This window comes from Terrapene carolina, unplaced genomic scaffold (assembly GCF_002925995.2).
Source record: "Terrapene carolina triunguis isolate 2854851 unplaced genomic scaffold, T_m_triunguis-2.0 Scaffold85, whole genome shotgun sequence".
In the NCBI taxonomy this organism is placed as follows: Eukaryota; Metazoa; Chordata; order Testudines; family Emydidae; genus Terrapene; species Terrapene triunguis.
The window spans coordinates 4,038,375-4,054,553 of record NW_020664436.1 but is presented as its reverse complement, the minus strand read 5'-3'; the positions used below and the strand labels follow the sequence as shown (position 1 = coordinate 4,054,553).

The 16,179-nt window shown below is 48.4% G+C and overlaps 1 protein-coding gene across 1 annotated transcript in view; it reads right to left on the bottom strand.

The window, feature by feature from the left end:
- The window catches only part of KCNK17 (potassium two pore domain channel subfamily K member 17), a 55,364-nt gene that overhangs the window by 23,230 nt on the left and 15,955 nt on the right, over window positions 1-16,179 (bottom strand). Inside the window, exon 2 of the mRNA XM_026649669.1 lies at window positions 1,451-1,565. Coding sequence (XP_026505454.1) covers window positions 1,451-1,565 — 115 coding nt within the window. The remainder of the gene's footprint in view (window positions 1-1,450; window positions 1,566-16,179) is intronic.

The following is a 16,179-nucleotide window of genomic DNA, read 5'->3' as shown; positions in this document are numbered from 1 at the left end:
GGGGGAGGGCGGCGAGCCCTGCTGTGGCCCCGCTCTCCCCGGGGCCGGAGCGCCGTGCCGCCGCCCCCCTCCAGGTGCCGCCCCAAGCACCAGCTTGGGTGCCTGGTGCCTGGAGCCGGCCCTGGGCAAATGTGCTCTGAGCAGGTAGTCTGGTTTTAAGTCAGAGTTCAGAGCACCTAGGGTGTCCAAACTTCTCTGCTCGGTTGGGATGACTGAGCACCTGTAGAATTTTCCATCTAGATTCTAGAATGAGGCTACACCGCCATCCTGTGGTTTATTCAGACACAAGAGCATACAGCGGTTCTCAGCCTTCTCAGATTCAAAACACATGAAAAGGAAACCAGAGTGTCCAGGAAGAAGCCAGTAAAGTCATGTGGGTGTCTTTTCTTTTTCTCAGCTTGTAGAAAAGCAAACTATTATATTATTACTGCTATAATTCCTGATTTCCAGGGTCAGCATTTCTGATAGCAATGCATTTTCAGTACTAAGCAGAGCAGTAAAAACGATTCCCCGTCTGCATGACATGTAGACAGATAGATTTGGGTCTGAAAAATGACTTTAAGATCAAAGAGGGCTGAAAGATGCAAGGTAAAGCTGGAAATCTAGAATGACCCCTAGGCAACTCCTTTGACATCCAGTGACCGATACTCTAAATCCCATGTCAGGGCTATTAATATATTGGCACATACACCAAGGACAAGATTTCAGAGCCACTGGCTAGACAATGGCTAGACAGGGGGCCACGGGCATTTATGAATATTATATAAATGAACGAATCCATGTACCCCATGTGCTTTTCAGTGTTACCATTCTCTTCCTTCCATTCCCTTCATTTCTGTGGAGCATCCATTTGTTGCAGCTTGCCTTAATTAGGCTTAATTAATTCAGGATAAAGACCATCTTTTACTAAGTATTGGTACAGCACCCAGCACAAAGGGGCCCGGACCTCAGTGGAGCTTTTGGGCACTAACACAATATAAATAAATCAATCATTGGAATGCAGAGGAAGTCACGATGATTTTTACACACCAGCTCCAAAATGTTTCGTTAAAATCTGGCTCCAAAAAAAAATCTCTCCCTGATTCCCTGCTCCCCTAGCCCCTCATTTTCCCACATTTCCTCATTAGTCCCACATTCACTCCACCCACAGATACTCCACAGTATAGGGCTTAGAGATCAAACTCACTTCACCAATACCAAACCAGATGGGTCCTTGACTGCTACGCAGATCAGCAGGCCCTCCACAAAGCTCAGCTTGGGAGTCAGGCAGAAGCTCATGAGAGACAAATGGACTTGGAATCTGCATGCAGTTTGCTTCTATTTGAACACCGGTGGCTGAGAAAGCCAGTGTCTCACAGGGAGGGAGCAGGGTGTGTTCCTGTGATTATTCATTCCCATTCCATCCATGTTCCACCCAGGTTACCCACAACAAGCAGCAGAGTTCTCCTACCGATGGTGGTTATCGCAGAGATGGAGAAGAAGAAAGAGCCGACAAAGTCCCATCTCCCCAGACTGGTGGCGTTTCCCTGGAGGGTGAGGCCGCTCTTATAGGCCTTGATGATACCCTGCAAAGAGATGGCAGTGAATACAGGTGAGACCATCAGCCCACAAGGAGGCAACTCGAGCTGTTCTTTGTGTAATTGGCCTTTGCAGTGCTGTGTGATGATAATTTAAATTATAACCCACACTCCTCCTGCTGCTTCTCTCTTAGATATCGTCAGCTGTGTGAGGTTAGGAGATCCAAGGGCTGAGAGGTCAGGGAGGCTAAGGCCATCACCTGTTTATCTTCTGGTAAACCCTGACAACCGGCAGAGGCGTAGCGAGCGCCCTCCGTACCCTCCGACCGGAGGAGGCCCCGCAAGGAAGGGGGCCCCTAAAAGTGGCAAAATAAATACCGCATTCCAGTTTCTGCATTGTAAGGGGCCCCGCCTGGACATATGTTCGGAGGGGGCCACCGTTCGGAGTGGGCCACGTTCTTTGTTGCTACGGCCCTGACAACCGGCTCTGTGCTGTAAAAGCTGCAGGAGACAGTCCCCGTCCCAAAGAGCTTGCAATCTAAGGGCTGGGTTCTCCTGGTACATTGAATAGTACCATAGGCCATGCCTACACTTATGGGCGCGATAGCAGCATAGCTACAGCGTGGTAACCCTGCTATTGTAATCCCATGAAGAAGATGCAGATGACAGTGCTGGAATTGGTTTTCCTGTTACTGTAGGAACTCCACCTCACTGAGTGATGGTAGCTAGGTCGACAGACACGCGTATCCATTGACCTAGATGCATTTACAGCAGGGGTTAGGTCAGCATAGCCATGGCATAGCAGAGAAGTGGGTTTTTCACACCCTGAGTCACCTAAGTTTATAGTGTAGACCAGGCCTAACAGAAACTATGCTGACTGCAAGCCAAGGGAACCTACAGAACAAAGGGTCTGGGGAAGGATTTTAGGGCTAGTCACATTCCATAAATCGGTCACAAGTTACCTAGACTGTGTGGGAGAGAAACAGGAAGATAGGAGGTTCCCAGACAAGAATTCAACAAGGGTTAATCCATGTAACCCCAAAGCAAAAGCTCCTGAAATGGTTCTGCATAGTGCAGGATCCATGAAGCAATAAGTAAGCCTTTACATGTGGATGATGCATACCAGATCCCTTCCCCACACTTGGGAGGAATGCAGGCAGTATACAAAAGCTCTGTATAACTGCGAGAAGGAGATGTACTATATAGCAGGACCAGTCTAATACAGGGCAGTCACATCAGAAACGGAGCAATGCGCTGGATGTACAGACGCTGCCCCATCACTGTTGTTAAACTGGTCATATGCACAGAGACTTGGGGCCTGATTCTGCTCTCACTTACAACATAAGTAAATCTGGAGTAACTACGTTGAAGTCAGTAGAATTACATCAAGTTGGGCCCTCGATGAGTTAACTGTGCTGACACCTGCGTGCCCTTTGTCATACCAATAAAGTTACTGATGTGGAAAAATTGATCTTAAAATAGCACTATCCTTAGTACATACATAAGCCACTTTACAACCTTAACTAATCCTCCTGGCACCCCCGGGAGATGATTTATCCTGCAATGCAAAGCTAAATCAAGAGTACACTAAACCCATCACCTCTGAGCAAAGCCGAGCAGCTATCTAGTAACACAAGCCCCTGCTTTGCTCAGTCACTGTGCTACTGATAATGCTCTCATCCTTCACAATAAGGAGTCACTTTCAGCTTGAATTTGTCCCCAAATCTGGGTTTTGTAAAGATAAGCTCTTTTAAACTAATAATCCATCGAGGTACTTCAGGGACCACCAGCACTGTAGGATCCAGGTACCTACCAACAGATTTAATGAGTGTAGGGAAGTATTAGTGTCCCATTTTACAAATGAGGAAACTGAAGCACAAAGATGGGATATGACTTGTCCAAGGCCACAAAGGAAATCTGCAGCAGGGCTGTGACGTATACCCTGGTCTCCCGAGTCCCAGTCCAGTGCCTTAACCATGAGGTCTTCCTCCCTAACAACAACAGAAATGTTTCTGAATTCTTTTTTAAATGACAAAAAGATTCCTTTTTCTCTCCTCCTCCTAGACAAATAAACATGGCTCAGCATGATGCCATTGAACGAGCACCAAAAAGTGACATTAGGGAGAAAATAAAACATTGGTTACATGCTGGTCATTTGCATTGTCAGTCTAAGGAGAGAGCAATGCAAAAAAGAAAACAAGGCGAACAGTAAATTCAGAGCTAAAAACTGCATTGATCTGGGAGCTGCTCTTTGTCTACAGTGTCAGAGCTAGTGTGTGTGTGTGTGTGTTGGGGGGGCGGAGGGGGTTCTGTCACTGTAGGAATTCGCCTCCCTGAACAGTAGTAGCTAGGCCAACAGAAACATTCTTCCATCCACCAGGGGTTAGGTCGGCATAACTATAGCATTTTGCACAACCCTGAGTGCCACAGCTATGTCAACCTAAATTTTAAGTGTAGATTAGTCTTTACTCTGTGAGTAGTCCCATTAATTTTAATGGACAGCTCAAAGAATAAATTACTATTCAGCATGCGTAAGGTTGGTAGGCTCTGGCCTTATGAGAAGAAATGGAGAAGACAGGGTACAGTGGGAAAGAATTAACTTTCCCTGTATCAATGTTGGGGTTTATCAGGCTGCAAGAGATCTAGGCTCTAATCTTTAATATGCCCGATGTACAGCCTCTTGAACTGCAGTTAAGGAAGGTGTGGATAAGAAGCATTACTGGTAATGGACTTGTAATGAGGTTAGCACCCACCTCTCGCGAGTGTCCCCTTCTGATTGGGCACATCTGTATTCTGTAGACCCCTTTCAGTGGTTCTCAGGCGGGTTTTCAGTGACTCAGCCATTCAGCTGAGTCACACAGTTTGCACATTAGCCAGAACAAACCCCTTCCGGGGTATACAGTCCACAGGAGCCTATCGCGGTACGCCTCTGGTGGTGTCTCTCTCTCTAGCCATCCTTGGGCTTTAGTCTTTAAGTAGTCCAGCCCTGGTATGGGGCTGTATCCCGAAGGCTTCCTCCCTGGAGACACTATCTTTCTGTAGTCCTCCACAGGCTCAGTCCTTACTCAGTCCCTAGCAGCCAGCCAGGAGCCTCTTGTTCCCCAGGTCCCTGCCAGCAGGCTTAGCTGTCTATAGTCCTGCTACTCTTCCAGACAGAAACACATGCCTTTCTTCTTCTGCTCCATGCAACAACTAACTACTGCTCTGTTCTGCAGCTCCTTTTATATGGCCCTCCTGGGCCCTGATTGGCTGCTTCCCCTGCAGCCACTCTAGCCTGCTTGGAGGACCTCTCCACTGCTCCTTTCCTGGGATGGGTGTGGCAGAACCCTGAGGCCTCCAGCAGGGAGCCTTTGGGCCTAGTCCACCCCATTACCGGCCTACTAAGGAACCACAACCACCAAAGCAAGTATTCTCTCTCCCCTGCCCCATGATCTGTGAGCTATGAGTTCTAAGTGGCTGATGCTTCTGTAACAATGGAGAAGCCTCTGTCTCACTGTGCCACGAGGCCCGTTGGTGCCAGCTGGCCAAAGGGTCACTACTCTGTGTCAGCAATTCCTGACAGGTCTGACAAACTCACTATGCCCAACACATGGCTGTCATAGTATTTATCTATAAAGAAAGTTGTGTGAGATATCAAATGAAAGCTGGTGACACACTGGTCATTAAGATCATGCACAGATGATAGTTTAAAAATTATGTGTTATATGTTGCAAGTGTATCAAGGTCTGAGTCACCAGCAGAGAGAGGTTTTCTCTCAGACCAGAAGTGTTTGTCCAGCTAGCTAACTGACATGTGAATTAAGCATTGTAAGCCAAACACAATGGGAACTACAGCTGCATTCCAAATCAATATGATGCGAAATCAACCTAGGGGTCAGCACAGAGGAGAACAAGCAAGTAGGGAGAAGAGTTTTCCCTGGGGTGCACTGCAAGGGGGTGTAATTTAAAGGTTTATTGGACAAGAGGAAGGCAAGAGGACTCCCCTTTATTCATCACTGAGGAAACACAAAGGACGGTTTCACATATAACCAGTTGTTCTTACTATCCTTGCTCAGTCTCCTGAAATCATAATCTTTGTTAATAAACTTATTTGTTGTCACTATAAATAAATGACAGCATTGTGTTGTTAAAAGGGAGCTGAGAGCTGACTCAAGCAAGCTTGTGTGTGTGTGTTGTCCTCTGGGGGACAACTTACCTGGTCATTTCTGTAAGTGGCTATGCCAGGGGCTAGATGCCACCGAAGGGGGGGGGGCTGGCAGAGGGGCTCAGGGGTTGCCATTTGTCTGTAACTAGCCTGCACAGAGAGGGCGAGGTCTGCGGGGGCCTGCAGGTAGGTGTTTGTCGGTGGCCTGAGGCTGTTGCTACAGCTGAGCTACAGCAGGCATCAGGCAAAACTGCTTCATGCTAAGGGCAGGTGGTGGTGAGATGCCTCACAGCCCTGAGTCCACCAGAGGAGCATCATAGTCACTCTTCAAGCTGTGAAGTTTCCTCCTAGTATCAGCCTAGCCCAGAACTCTTAGGGTTTCCAGCGGCTATTTTTGCTCAACTAAACTAAAAAAAATATTTAACAACTTCTCTGTAGGCTGCACACCTGGTTCCTGTTCTCTGTTAAACCTCACTTTGGTGTAAGTTCAGCTGTCGTCAAAATTGCACATGACACCAAGTTTTGAAAGCAGTAAACACTCAGGGGGACAGAATCACCTGCAAAGAGCCCTGACGAGACGAGAGCAGAGAAGGCTGCAAGCAACAAAGGGAAATTCAACACTAATAAATGGAAAGTGCTTCACTTAGGGAGAGGAAATAAACAGCCCAGACAGGACATGATGAGAACAAGCAGAACGGACAATGATATAATGTTGTCCTTCCATTCTGCAAACACACAGTCCAAAATATCTGCACTGGAGCATGACTTTTCTCCATTCATCTCTGGGGCAGGGGAGTTTCTAACCCAAATCCACCACTCAAAAGTAAGCATTGGGCCTGCTCATGCAAGGTGCCAAGTGCTCCTGCCTCCTGGGAGTTTAGGGTACTCAGCCCCCTTGCAGGAGGTGCTCAGCACCATTGAGCATAGGGCCCAGGGTTAGCCACTTCCCTGTTGTGTCTTGTTATCAGAAGCCTCCAGATGACATGCCTCTTCGGTATGCCCCGTTGTACCAGACCCAACCTGCTGTGCCATTCATGGGATAGACTTGAAAATCCAAAACGTTTCTGATAGACTATTTGATTATTCAAATGGCAGGTGTTTGTGATTGCCCTTAAAACTACAGGAGAAAGTGGTATGCTTACTTTGTAGCCAATGTGTAGGATTCTTGTAGGATAGAGATCAGGATATAGGAAGTTTTCTATCCAGATGCAGCCAGAGTTCATTGTAATAAGTCAATATCTATTTAATGAGATTGATTTATTGTATCTGCATATAAAACATAGGGACAAGGAGAACAGAAATTAGAAATAACCTCACCCAGTATCCACACACAGACATTCTACAGATTTAAGGAGAAAAGCCCAGAGCTTTGGCTAAGGATTCCTATTGCCCTCACTTAGAACAGGCATTTCTCAGACAGCTTTTTCAAGACCTGACACTTTTAAAATCAACTAATATATATGAGTGTTCCACCTCCAGTTATTCAGAGTCAAAGGCTGGTCCAAGAACTCAAACTGTGGACATCAGTCAGGCCCAGTCAATACCACCAATCGCTGCAGGGTAAGTTACTTGTAGAACACTTGAAATAAATACGGAGGCAAGGTGGGTGAGGTAATATCTTTTATTGAACCAACTTCTGTTGATGAGAGATGTTAGGGGGCTTATTCCTTTACCCTCTCACTTCCCTGGTCCTTCTCGCATGAACAGAGAGCAACAATACCCAAAGTCCAAAGGTACAAACAATTTGATGTTTATTGGGGGTGAATTTTTTATGTGGAATACAGCAGACCTTTATTATACTTTGTTCCAAACAAAACAAAACTAAAAACAAAACCAAAAACATTTTACATAAGTATTCAAAGTACCCTCCATTAAAACTTTAGAAAAACAAAAGTGTGGCAAGGCAGGGGGACAGAAGGGGGAAGATATGGAAAGAAACCAATTAAGCCTGTTAGGTTAGTTTAAAGTACAGGCTACCAGCAGCAAATTAAGTAAACAGAGAAAGAAGAAGGAAAAGAAGAAAAGGATATAGTTAGCTCTGAGCCAAGAGAAGGCTCCCTGGGTTGAAACAACTGGGAACCCTTACCCCCAGGTTTTCATCCTGGCTCTGGGAGAAGAGTGGGGGTTGTTACCTCCTTTTGCAAATCCTGCCATTTTTTACTTTGAAACTTTTTTTTTCCCTCCACTCCCCCAGGACTCAGGCTACGTCTTCACTACCCGCCTGAATCGGCGGGTAGAAATCGATCTCTCGGGGATCGAATTATCGCGTCTCGTCGGGACGCGACAATCGATCCCCGAATCAACGCGCGTACTCCACCAGCGCAGGTAGGAGTAAGCGCCGTCGACGGGGGAGCCACGGCGGTCGATTTGCCGCCGTCCTCACAGAGGGGTAAGTCGGCTCGGATACGTCGAATTCAGCTACGCTATTCGCGTAGCTGAATTTGCGTATCTTAAATTGATCCCCCCCAGTGAAGACATAGCCCAAGTCCCAGCTCCTGTCTCTGAAGCTGGTCTGTTAACTCTGCTTCTGACTTTAAACCCTGTTGTGCCAAATTATCTTTAACCACCCCTAACTAATTTACAACCGTTCAGCAGCCCTTACACTTCCCAGTTTATGACTGCCTCTGCTACTTAGCCAAAGGCCTTAGCCTAAGAACAAGGCCCAGACTGTCACAGTAAAAAAAGGCTCTTACACAGACAGAATCAAAATCACTGTCTTTCTTTTATACTTCTATAACTAGCTTAGTAATACAAATACACCTACATTCTTAAAGTATAGGCCTTTGCAGACAGGCCTAAATATCTATATCCTAACAAGAAAGACAAGCTTTTGAGCCACGCAGAGCTCTTCTTTGAAAGCTTCTCTCTCTCACCGACAGAAGTTGGCCCAATAGAAGATATTACCTCACCCACCTTACCTCTCTCATATCCTGGGCACGGACACGGCTACAATTAAACTGCATGAAATAAAGACACTCAGTCATGAAATTGCTGTGCTTGGACCTGATATTTTGAGAGCTTGGAAAGGTCACATATGTAAGTCAAAGGACAATATCAATCAAAAGAGGAAGTACAAAGAGAAAGCAGAATCTTAGTGGTTAAACTAAAAGACAAAGTCAGATCTAGATTCTGCTCCCGTCTCCGCTGAGCGACTTGCTATGTGAGCCCAGGGAAGTCATTTAACTTCTCTGTGCCTCATGTTCCCCACCTGTAGCAGCAGGATAAGAACCTTTCCCTAGTTCCTAGGGGAGCGTTAATGTTTGTAAGTCACTCTAAGCTCCTCAGACAGACAGCTCTGTAGACGTGCACAGTGGTTATTGTAAGATTCATCCAGTGGGACCTTTTGGATTTCCATGCCCTGATGTATCAAAATGTAACTTTATTTAGAAGTTGGCTTTCTCCTCGCCATCTAGCCTCATCTGTTTCTGCGCGGCACCATCTGTGATGCAAATTCCACTTTTACATACTCTTACAAAACCTACTGCGATGTCCCAATCCGGTTCTCTCGGATGAGGAAGGCGAAGGTGTGGCTTTCACAGTCAAATTGCTTTATCTAAAAGCTGCTTTCTGTCCCATTGCCTTCCTGGCCTCACACACACCATGTTGCCCAGCAGCACAAGCCATGCCCTGTGAGGTGAGTGACCCTGGGAAAGGAACTACATCAATTTCGCTCAGCCTTGCAGCCAGAAATTTGCAAAGGGAACTGGTGCCCTTGGCAGCACTGGTGCTCCCTGCAGTCGGCTCATCAAAGCCATTGTACTTCAAATCTTTAGTTCCTGATACCAGTCACTGCCCAGTCTTGTACCTCCTTCCACACATCACGGTCCACAGCATCACCTCCTTTAACTCCAGCCCACTGGAGGGATTGGGGTATTCCTCAGTGCTCGCTCACTTAAAGAATACTTGGCGGGTACAGCCCCCATTTCTCTTGCCAATCATCACTAATGAGAACAGCCCCCCGCTGTCTCTTACTGTTTAAGCTTCCAAACAAAGCAGCATTCTGGCCTCCTGTCCCAGCACAGTCACCTTCACTGCTCCAGTCTGACTTTCAGCCTGGCACACTTCTTAGAGTACCTCTACACTGCAGAGGGTACCTGGATCCAGGCTCCCGGGCTTGCCAAGCCACCTGTTAGTGTCCATACTGCAGAGCCACATACAATCCATACCTGTGTAGCTGTATCCACACTGGCACTGTAGTTACCTGGGTTTGGTGCTGGGATTTTGAGGGGGCGGACGGGGAAGTATCCCAGGGCTCCCTAATTTGAATCTTTAAAGAAATTGTTTTGATGTAGTGTGTTACGGCAGAATTTGTCTATCCTTCCTAGTCCCCCATGTGGAAGTGTTCTTAGCCTTCCGACACATTTAGCTGAGGCACTTCCAGCTCTGCACGTTTTTCACTTCCATGCCCTCCAGCCGGTGCCACGCCAGGCGTCCAGCACAGGTGGAGGAGCTGTTCCTGCTTGGTGCTGAATTGTTATCGCAGCAGGATAAAGATAGAGGGTATGGGAGATGGTGGAGGGCATTTCCGCAGCCGTTTCTGACCTTCAGAAGGTGGCAGTGGATCTTGGAGCTCAAACATGCTGGATGCTGACATGGCAGAGCAGAGACACATGCTGCAGTAGTTGCTATGTATTTCCCATATGTAGACCAGCAATTCTGGTGTAGGACAACTAGAACAGAGTGGTGGGATCACATCATCATGCAGTTCTGGGGGGACCACCAGTAGCTTCAGAACTCCTGCATGAGGAAGGCCACCTTCATAGAATTGTGTGAGGTGCTTCCCCTGATCCTACAGTGCCAGGACATACAGCTGAGGGAGTCCAGAACAAGGCTGCTATAGCCATCTAGATGCTGGCTACCTGAAACTGCAACAGGCTGGTGACTACCTCATTTGGGGTTGGCAAGTCAACTGTTGGCGATGAGGTTTGTGAGGTGGTTTTTGCCGTAGTTTCCCCGTGAGTAGTGGACACGGCTTAGACATCTGAAATAGCAGCTGGTGTTGAGAGAATGGGGTTTGCATGCTGCACTGGACCACCGATGGCACTCATGTGCCCATAGTTTGCTCTCCACAAGGAGCACATGAAGGTGTCAACTGCAAAGGCTACCGCTCAAGCGTTGTGCTGGGGTAGGTCAACTGCAAAAGCAAGTTCATGAACACCAGTGTGGGATTCACTCACAAGGCGCATGATGCTAGAGTGCTGAGGAGATCTGGCTTTTACCCACTTAGACAAGCAGGGACTGCTCAGCCATCTCCTTTTGCTGTGCTTGGTCCTGCTCCCTCATCCTCCAGTCATGCCAGAGGGAGTATGTGAGCATTCTCTCCTCCTTTTCTGCTTTCTCCCTCTTCCTTTCCATATCCTGCTCCTCTTTCCCTCTCTGATTGGCCTGGTGTGTGACCCACGTCCAAAGTCATGATGCATTTCATAGAATCATAGAAATGAAAGGCTGAAGGGACCTCGAGAGTCCAGCCCCCTACACCCTGGCAGGAAAAAGTATACCCAGACCATTCATGTAGTGGGTCTCCCTTGAGCCTTTGCCTTTTCCCAAGCTGGTTCAGGGTCCTCTCCCCAAGAAGCCTGGGTGGCTGCCTCAGTTCAGCAGAGGTGGAAGGTCCTGCTAAGGAAAGAAGATATTTTTTGTTCATGGAAAGAAAGAGGAGAATTCCCCCTTTTATGTTCTGTGTCACGGCAAGACAACAGTTTGACACTTTTATCTATTTGGTATGATTTTATTTCACCACTACACCTCAGTCAGTTCAGAAGCTCCTGCAGGCCAGGTTACCAGCCCACATACACACTATGGTAAGAATTCCAGATTTAATGCATTAAAAAGAAAAGAAAAAAAAGAAAAAATTTTTGGACCTGGTATGTATGTCTGTGGGGGGGTGACAAGGGACCTGCTACTACTATTGCTTTTAACATTAATCCATGCTAGGGAAACCTTAGAGGATGTTAATCAGCTGGAGTTCCCTGAATGGAAGAGAGAGAAACTTCTCCAGGCTTGTGGTGGAATTCTCTCTATCTCTGCAAAGGAGATTTTATATCACCTGCTGACTGAAAAGGAGTGGAGAGGGCTTATAAACTATCGAGGCAGACATTGGAAGTTTGTCCTACCCGGGAATCTCACTGATCGTCTTGAGTTTATCCTGTATGAAAAATTCTCAAGCATCACCGGCCAGGAGCGGGGGAAAACTCAAGTGAACATTAACAGGATGGTGAATCAGGATTTAGAGGCCTGCTAACAGCAGAACTGTTCCCACCACCCTGGCCTGGAAAGTGTGCTGCAAATGGAAGCACCGGAAGGCCAAGTACTGCTGCACTTTTTCAACTTAATACAGCCACTGGGATTTATAATCCAAAATGTCTGGGCCAATGCTGCAATGCTGGTATTGCTATAATTCTACAACAATCTACTGGTGTGACAGAATTACTAAGAGCCGTATATGCTGACATATGCACTTCTGCTTGCTAAACCTGTAATTCCATCTTTGATATATATTTTAAATAATCAGCATAAATTTAGTAAGAATGACTCACTAGTTGCGTGTTTAATTGTTTCCCCCCTACTTGGGCTCCATCTTGGATCACACATGGTGGTTGGGGGCTTAGGGTGGAGGAAGGGGGCCAGGACAATGGCATGGCTTTTGCCCTCAGCTGAAGCTAAGGCCAGCCTCTAGCACATAATATCCTTCCTAGAAATAATTTTATTGGCCATGACCCAGAAATCCCTCCCATTCATGGTGCAGTTTCTCCCCATAATAACAACAAAGATGGCGGCAGCCACTTACTCAGCTGCGGCTCCGGCTCCTACTCTAATGCCACTTCCTCTCCAGGCTGTTTGTTGGGTCAGTCCCCAAACAGGTCTTCGGACTATGGTCCCAAGACATCCCACATTCATGTGGCCTACTTCCAGAACCGTGGTCTGTTCCTGCTCTTCCGCCTCCAGTGCTTTGCCTTCTCCAGTGCTATCCTGGTCCTCTCTGCCTCCAGTATAAAAATCATACCAGCCCTGCTCAAAGCCTGTCGTGCACAACTGGGAGCTCTGTACACCAGGTGAGGGCGAGCACCTGGTCCAAATCCTTGTAGCAGTCAGAGAGTTGCCAGACCCTTTGTATTGCAGGAAGGCCCTCTCTAGGATTTTAATACACTTCCAACACTGTGCAGCCATATGTTTGATCCCCACCTCACCCAGCCTCTTCAAGATGTTATCATAACAGCACAGATTTCAGGTGCATCTCCCAAAATCATGTTCTTTTCTGCACTCATACCAGAGGTTAACCAGAAACCTGGTGGGGTCCTCTGTCCAGCAAGCAGCTTGCTGCGATGGCATCTTATAGGGTTGTCTGGCTGAGGTGAACTGCATATTGCAGAAACAGAGCAGGCTGCATGGAATGAAGAGTTAAACACCAACCAGGTGGATATAAACCAGCAGGTAGCATCTGGTACATAGGAGGCAAGTGGGAAATGAGTTGCTAGAAGGGCTGTAAAATACAGGTCTGGGGAACTGTGGGATGACACAGGAGGACTGTCAAAAGCTGAGTTCCACTACCCAGTGTTAGCTACATCCTCACTGCAAAGTGGGCAGGTCAGAGCCCACCTTAAAGTGAAACCTGGACTCTAACCTATACCTGCAGCACGGCAAGCAAGCCTGGGCTCAAAGCATATATAAACCAACCCAGGGAAAGATTACAGCTGTGGGGAAAGGCTCTGGTAGCAGCAAAAGGCTCCAGCAGCGTCACGCTGCAGGGAAAGACTCCGGCAGCAGGGAAAGGCTTTGGCGGGGGGGGTGCGGAGAGGCAGTGGGGAAAGACTGTAGTGGAGGGGGCAACAGGGGACATTGCTCTCCCTGCTGCCTTCCCCCCCCCGCCAGAGCCTTTCACTGACATGTGTAGCTACACACTTCAGCGTGGATGGAGCTTACTTTTCATGGCTGCGTGCAGCTACACATACCCTACACACTGCCACCAGCGGTGAGCAGTGTAGACGTAGCCTACGTATTTCTTAGTGCTAACTTCAGCCTAGGTTATCATTTCTGAGCACACGGCAACAGCCAATTCTACAGCTCACCCCTTAGTCTCTCTTGTCATTTGTGTGCACCTCAACCATCAGTTTCCAGCTTCACCACAACTTCCTATTGCTGAGAGCTACAAAAAAAGAGTCTTTACACTGCATCTTAGGCTATGTCTACACTACAGAATTAGGTCGGATTTATAGAAGCCGGTTTTATAGAAACCGGTTGTATGCAGCCGATTGTGTGTGTCCCCACCTAAAATGCTCTAAGTGCATGAAGTCGGCGGACCGCGTCCACAGTACCGAGGCTAGCGTCGACTTCCGGCGCATTGCACTATGGTACCTATCCCACAGTTCCCGGAGCCTCCGGCGCCCATTGGAATTATGGGTTGAGATCGCAATGCCCGGATGATGCAAAGCAGTGCCGCGAGGGGTTCTGGGTACATTGCGTCAGGCCCCTCCCCCGCCGTCACAGCAACGGCAGACAATAGATTCGCGCCTTTTTACCTGGGTTACCTGTGCAGACAACATACCACGCCAAGCATTGAGCCCGCTCAGCTCAGCTCACCGTCACCATATCTCTTCCGGGTGCCGGCAAACGTGGGACTGCATTGCTAAACAGCAGCAGCAGCTTACTGCCTTTTGGCGGTAGACGGTGCAGCATGACTGATAGCCTTCATTGGCGATCTGGGTGCTGGCAGCTGTGGGGCTGGCAGCCGTAGGGCTGCATTGCACCAGCCCCTTGCCTTTTGGTAGAAGATGGTATATTACGACTGGTAACCGTCGTCATCGTACTGCAGTGGCTGTCGATCATGGGCACCCGGGCAGACAATGATGGTTATCAGTCGTAGTATGCTATTTTCTGCCAAGTGCCCAATATTGTCTGCTAAGCACCCAGAAGAGGCCGAGGGCTATCTGGGTGCTGGCAGACATGGGGCTGGCAGCCGTGGGGCTGCATTGCACCAGCCCCCTTGCCTTGATGATGATGGTTATCAGATGTATTATTCGCAGGATGGGGCAACATTGCTACACAGCAGCAACCCCTTGCCTTTTGGGCAGAAGATAGTATATTACGACTGGTATCCATCGTTGTCATACTGCAGTGGGCATCATATTGTGCAGTAGACCTGAAGGCTTACTGCCAAGCGCCCAGTATTTGCTGCCAAGCACCCAGAAAATGCCAAGGGCTATCAGTCATGCTGCACCGTCGTCTTAAGATGTAAAAAATAGATTTATTCTCCATTCATTTGCTTCCCCCCTCCCTCCTGCTAAACCCAGGCTTTTGAGTTCAATCTTTGGGGGGGGGGGCATTCTGTGTGACAGTTGTTTGTGTTTCTCCCTGATGCAAACCCACCTTTCTTGATTTTAATTCCCTGTACCTGTACGCGGTGTCACTCGCCCCTCCCTCCCTCTCTCCCTCCCTCCCTTCTTCCCCTGGTCCGTCAGATACTACTTTCGCGCTTTTTTTCAGACCAGACGCCATAGCCAGCACTGGGATCATGGAGCCCGCTCAGATCACCGCGGCAATTCTGAGCACTATGAACACCACGCGCATTGTCCTGGAAAACATGCAGAGCCTCCTGGACATGCCAAAGCCAAACCAGGACCAGCTGAGGAGGAGGCGATTGCAGCGCGGCGACGATAGTGATGAGGAAATTGACATGGACCTCTCACAAGGCACAGGCCCCAGCAATGTGGAAATCTTGGTGTTACTGGGGCAGGTTCATGCCGTGGACCGCCGATTCTGGGCCCGGGAAACAAGCACAGAGTGGTGGGACCGCATCGTGTTGCAGGTCTGGGACGATGCCCAGTGGCTGCGAAACTTTCGCATGCGTAAGGGCACTTTCATGGAACTTTGTGACTTGCTTTCCCCTGCCCTGAAGCGCCAGAATACCAGGATGAGAGCAGCCCTCACAGTGGAGAAGCGAGTGGCGATAGCCCTGTGGAAGCTTGCAACGCCAGACAGCTACCGGTCAGTCGGGAATCAATTTGGAGTGGGCAAATCTACTGTGGGGGCTGCTGTGATCCAAGTTGCCAGGGCAATGAGAGACCTGGTGATATCAAGGGTAGTGACTCTGGGAAACGTGCAGACCATAGTGGATGGCTTTGCTGCAATGGGATTCCCAAACTGTGGTGGGGCGATAGACGGAACCCATATCCCTATCTTGGCACCGGCGCACCAAGCCACCGACTACATAAACCGCAAGGGGTACTTTTCAATGCTGCTGCAAGCCCTGGTGGATCACAAGGGACGTTTCACCGACATCAACGTGGGCTGGCCGGGAAGAGTACATGATGCTCGCGTCTTCAGGCAGTCTCTTCTGTTTCGAAAGCTGGAGGAAGGGACTTTCTTCCCAGACCAGAAAATAACAGTTGGGGATGTTGAAATGCCTATCGTGATCCTTGGGGACCCAGCCTACCCCTTAATGCCATGGCTCATGAAGCCATACACAGGCAGCCTGGACAGCAGTCAGGACCTGTTCAACTACAGGCTGAGCAAGTGCCGAATG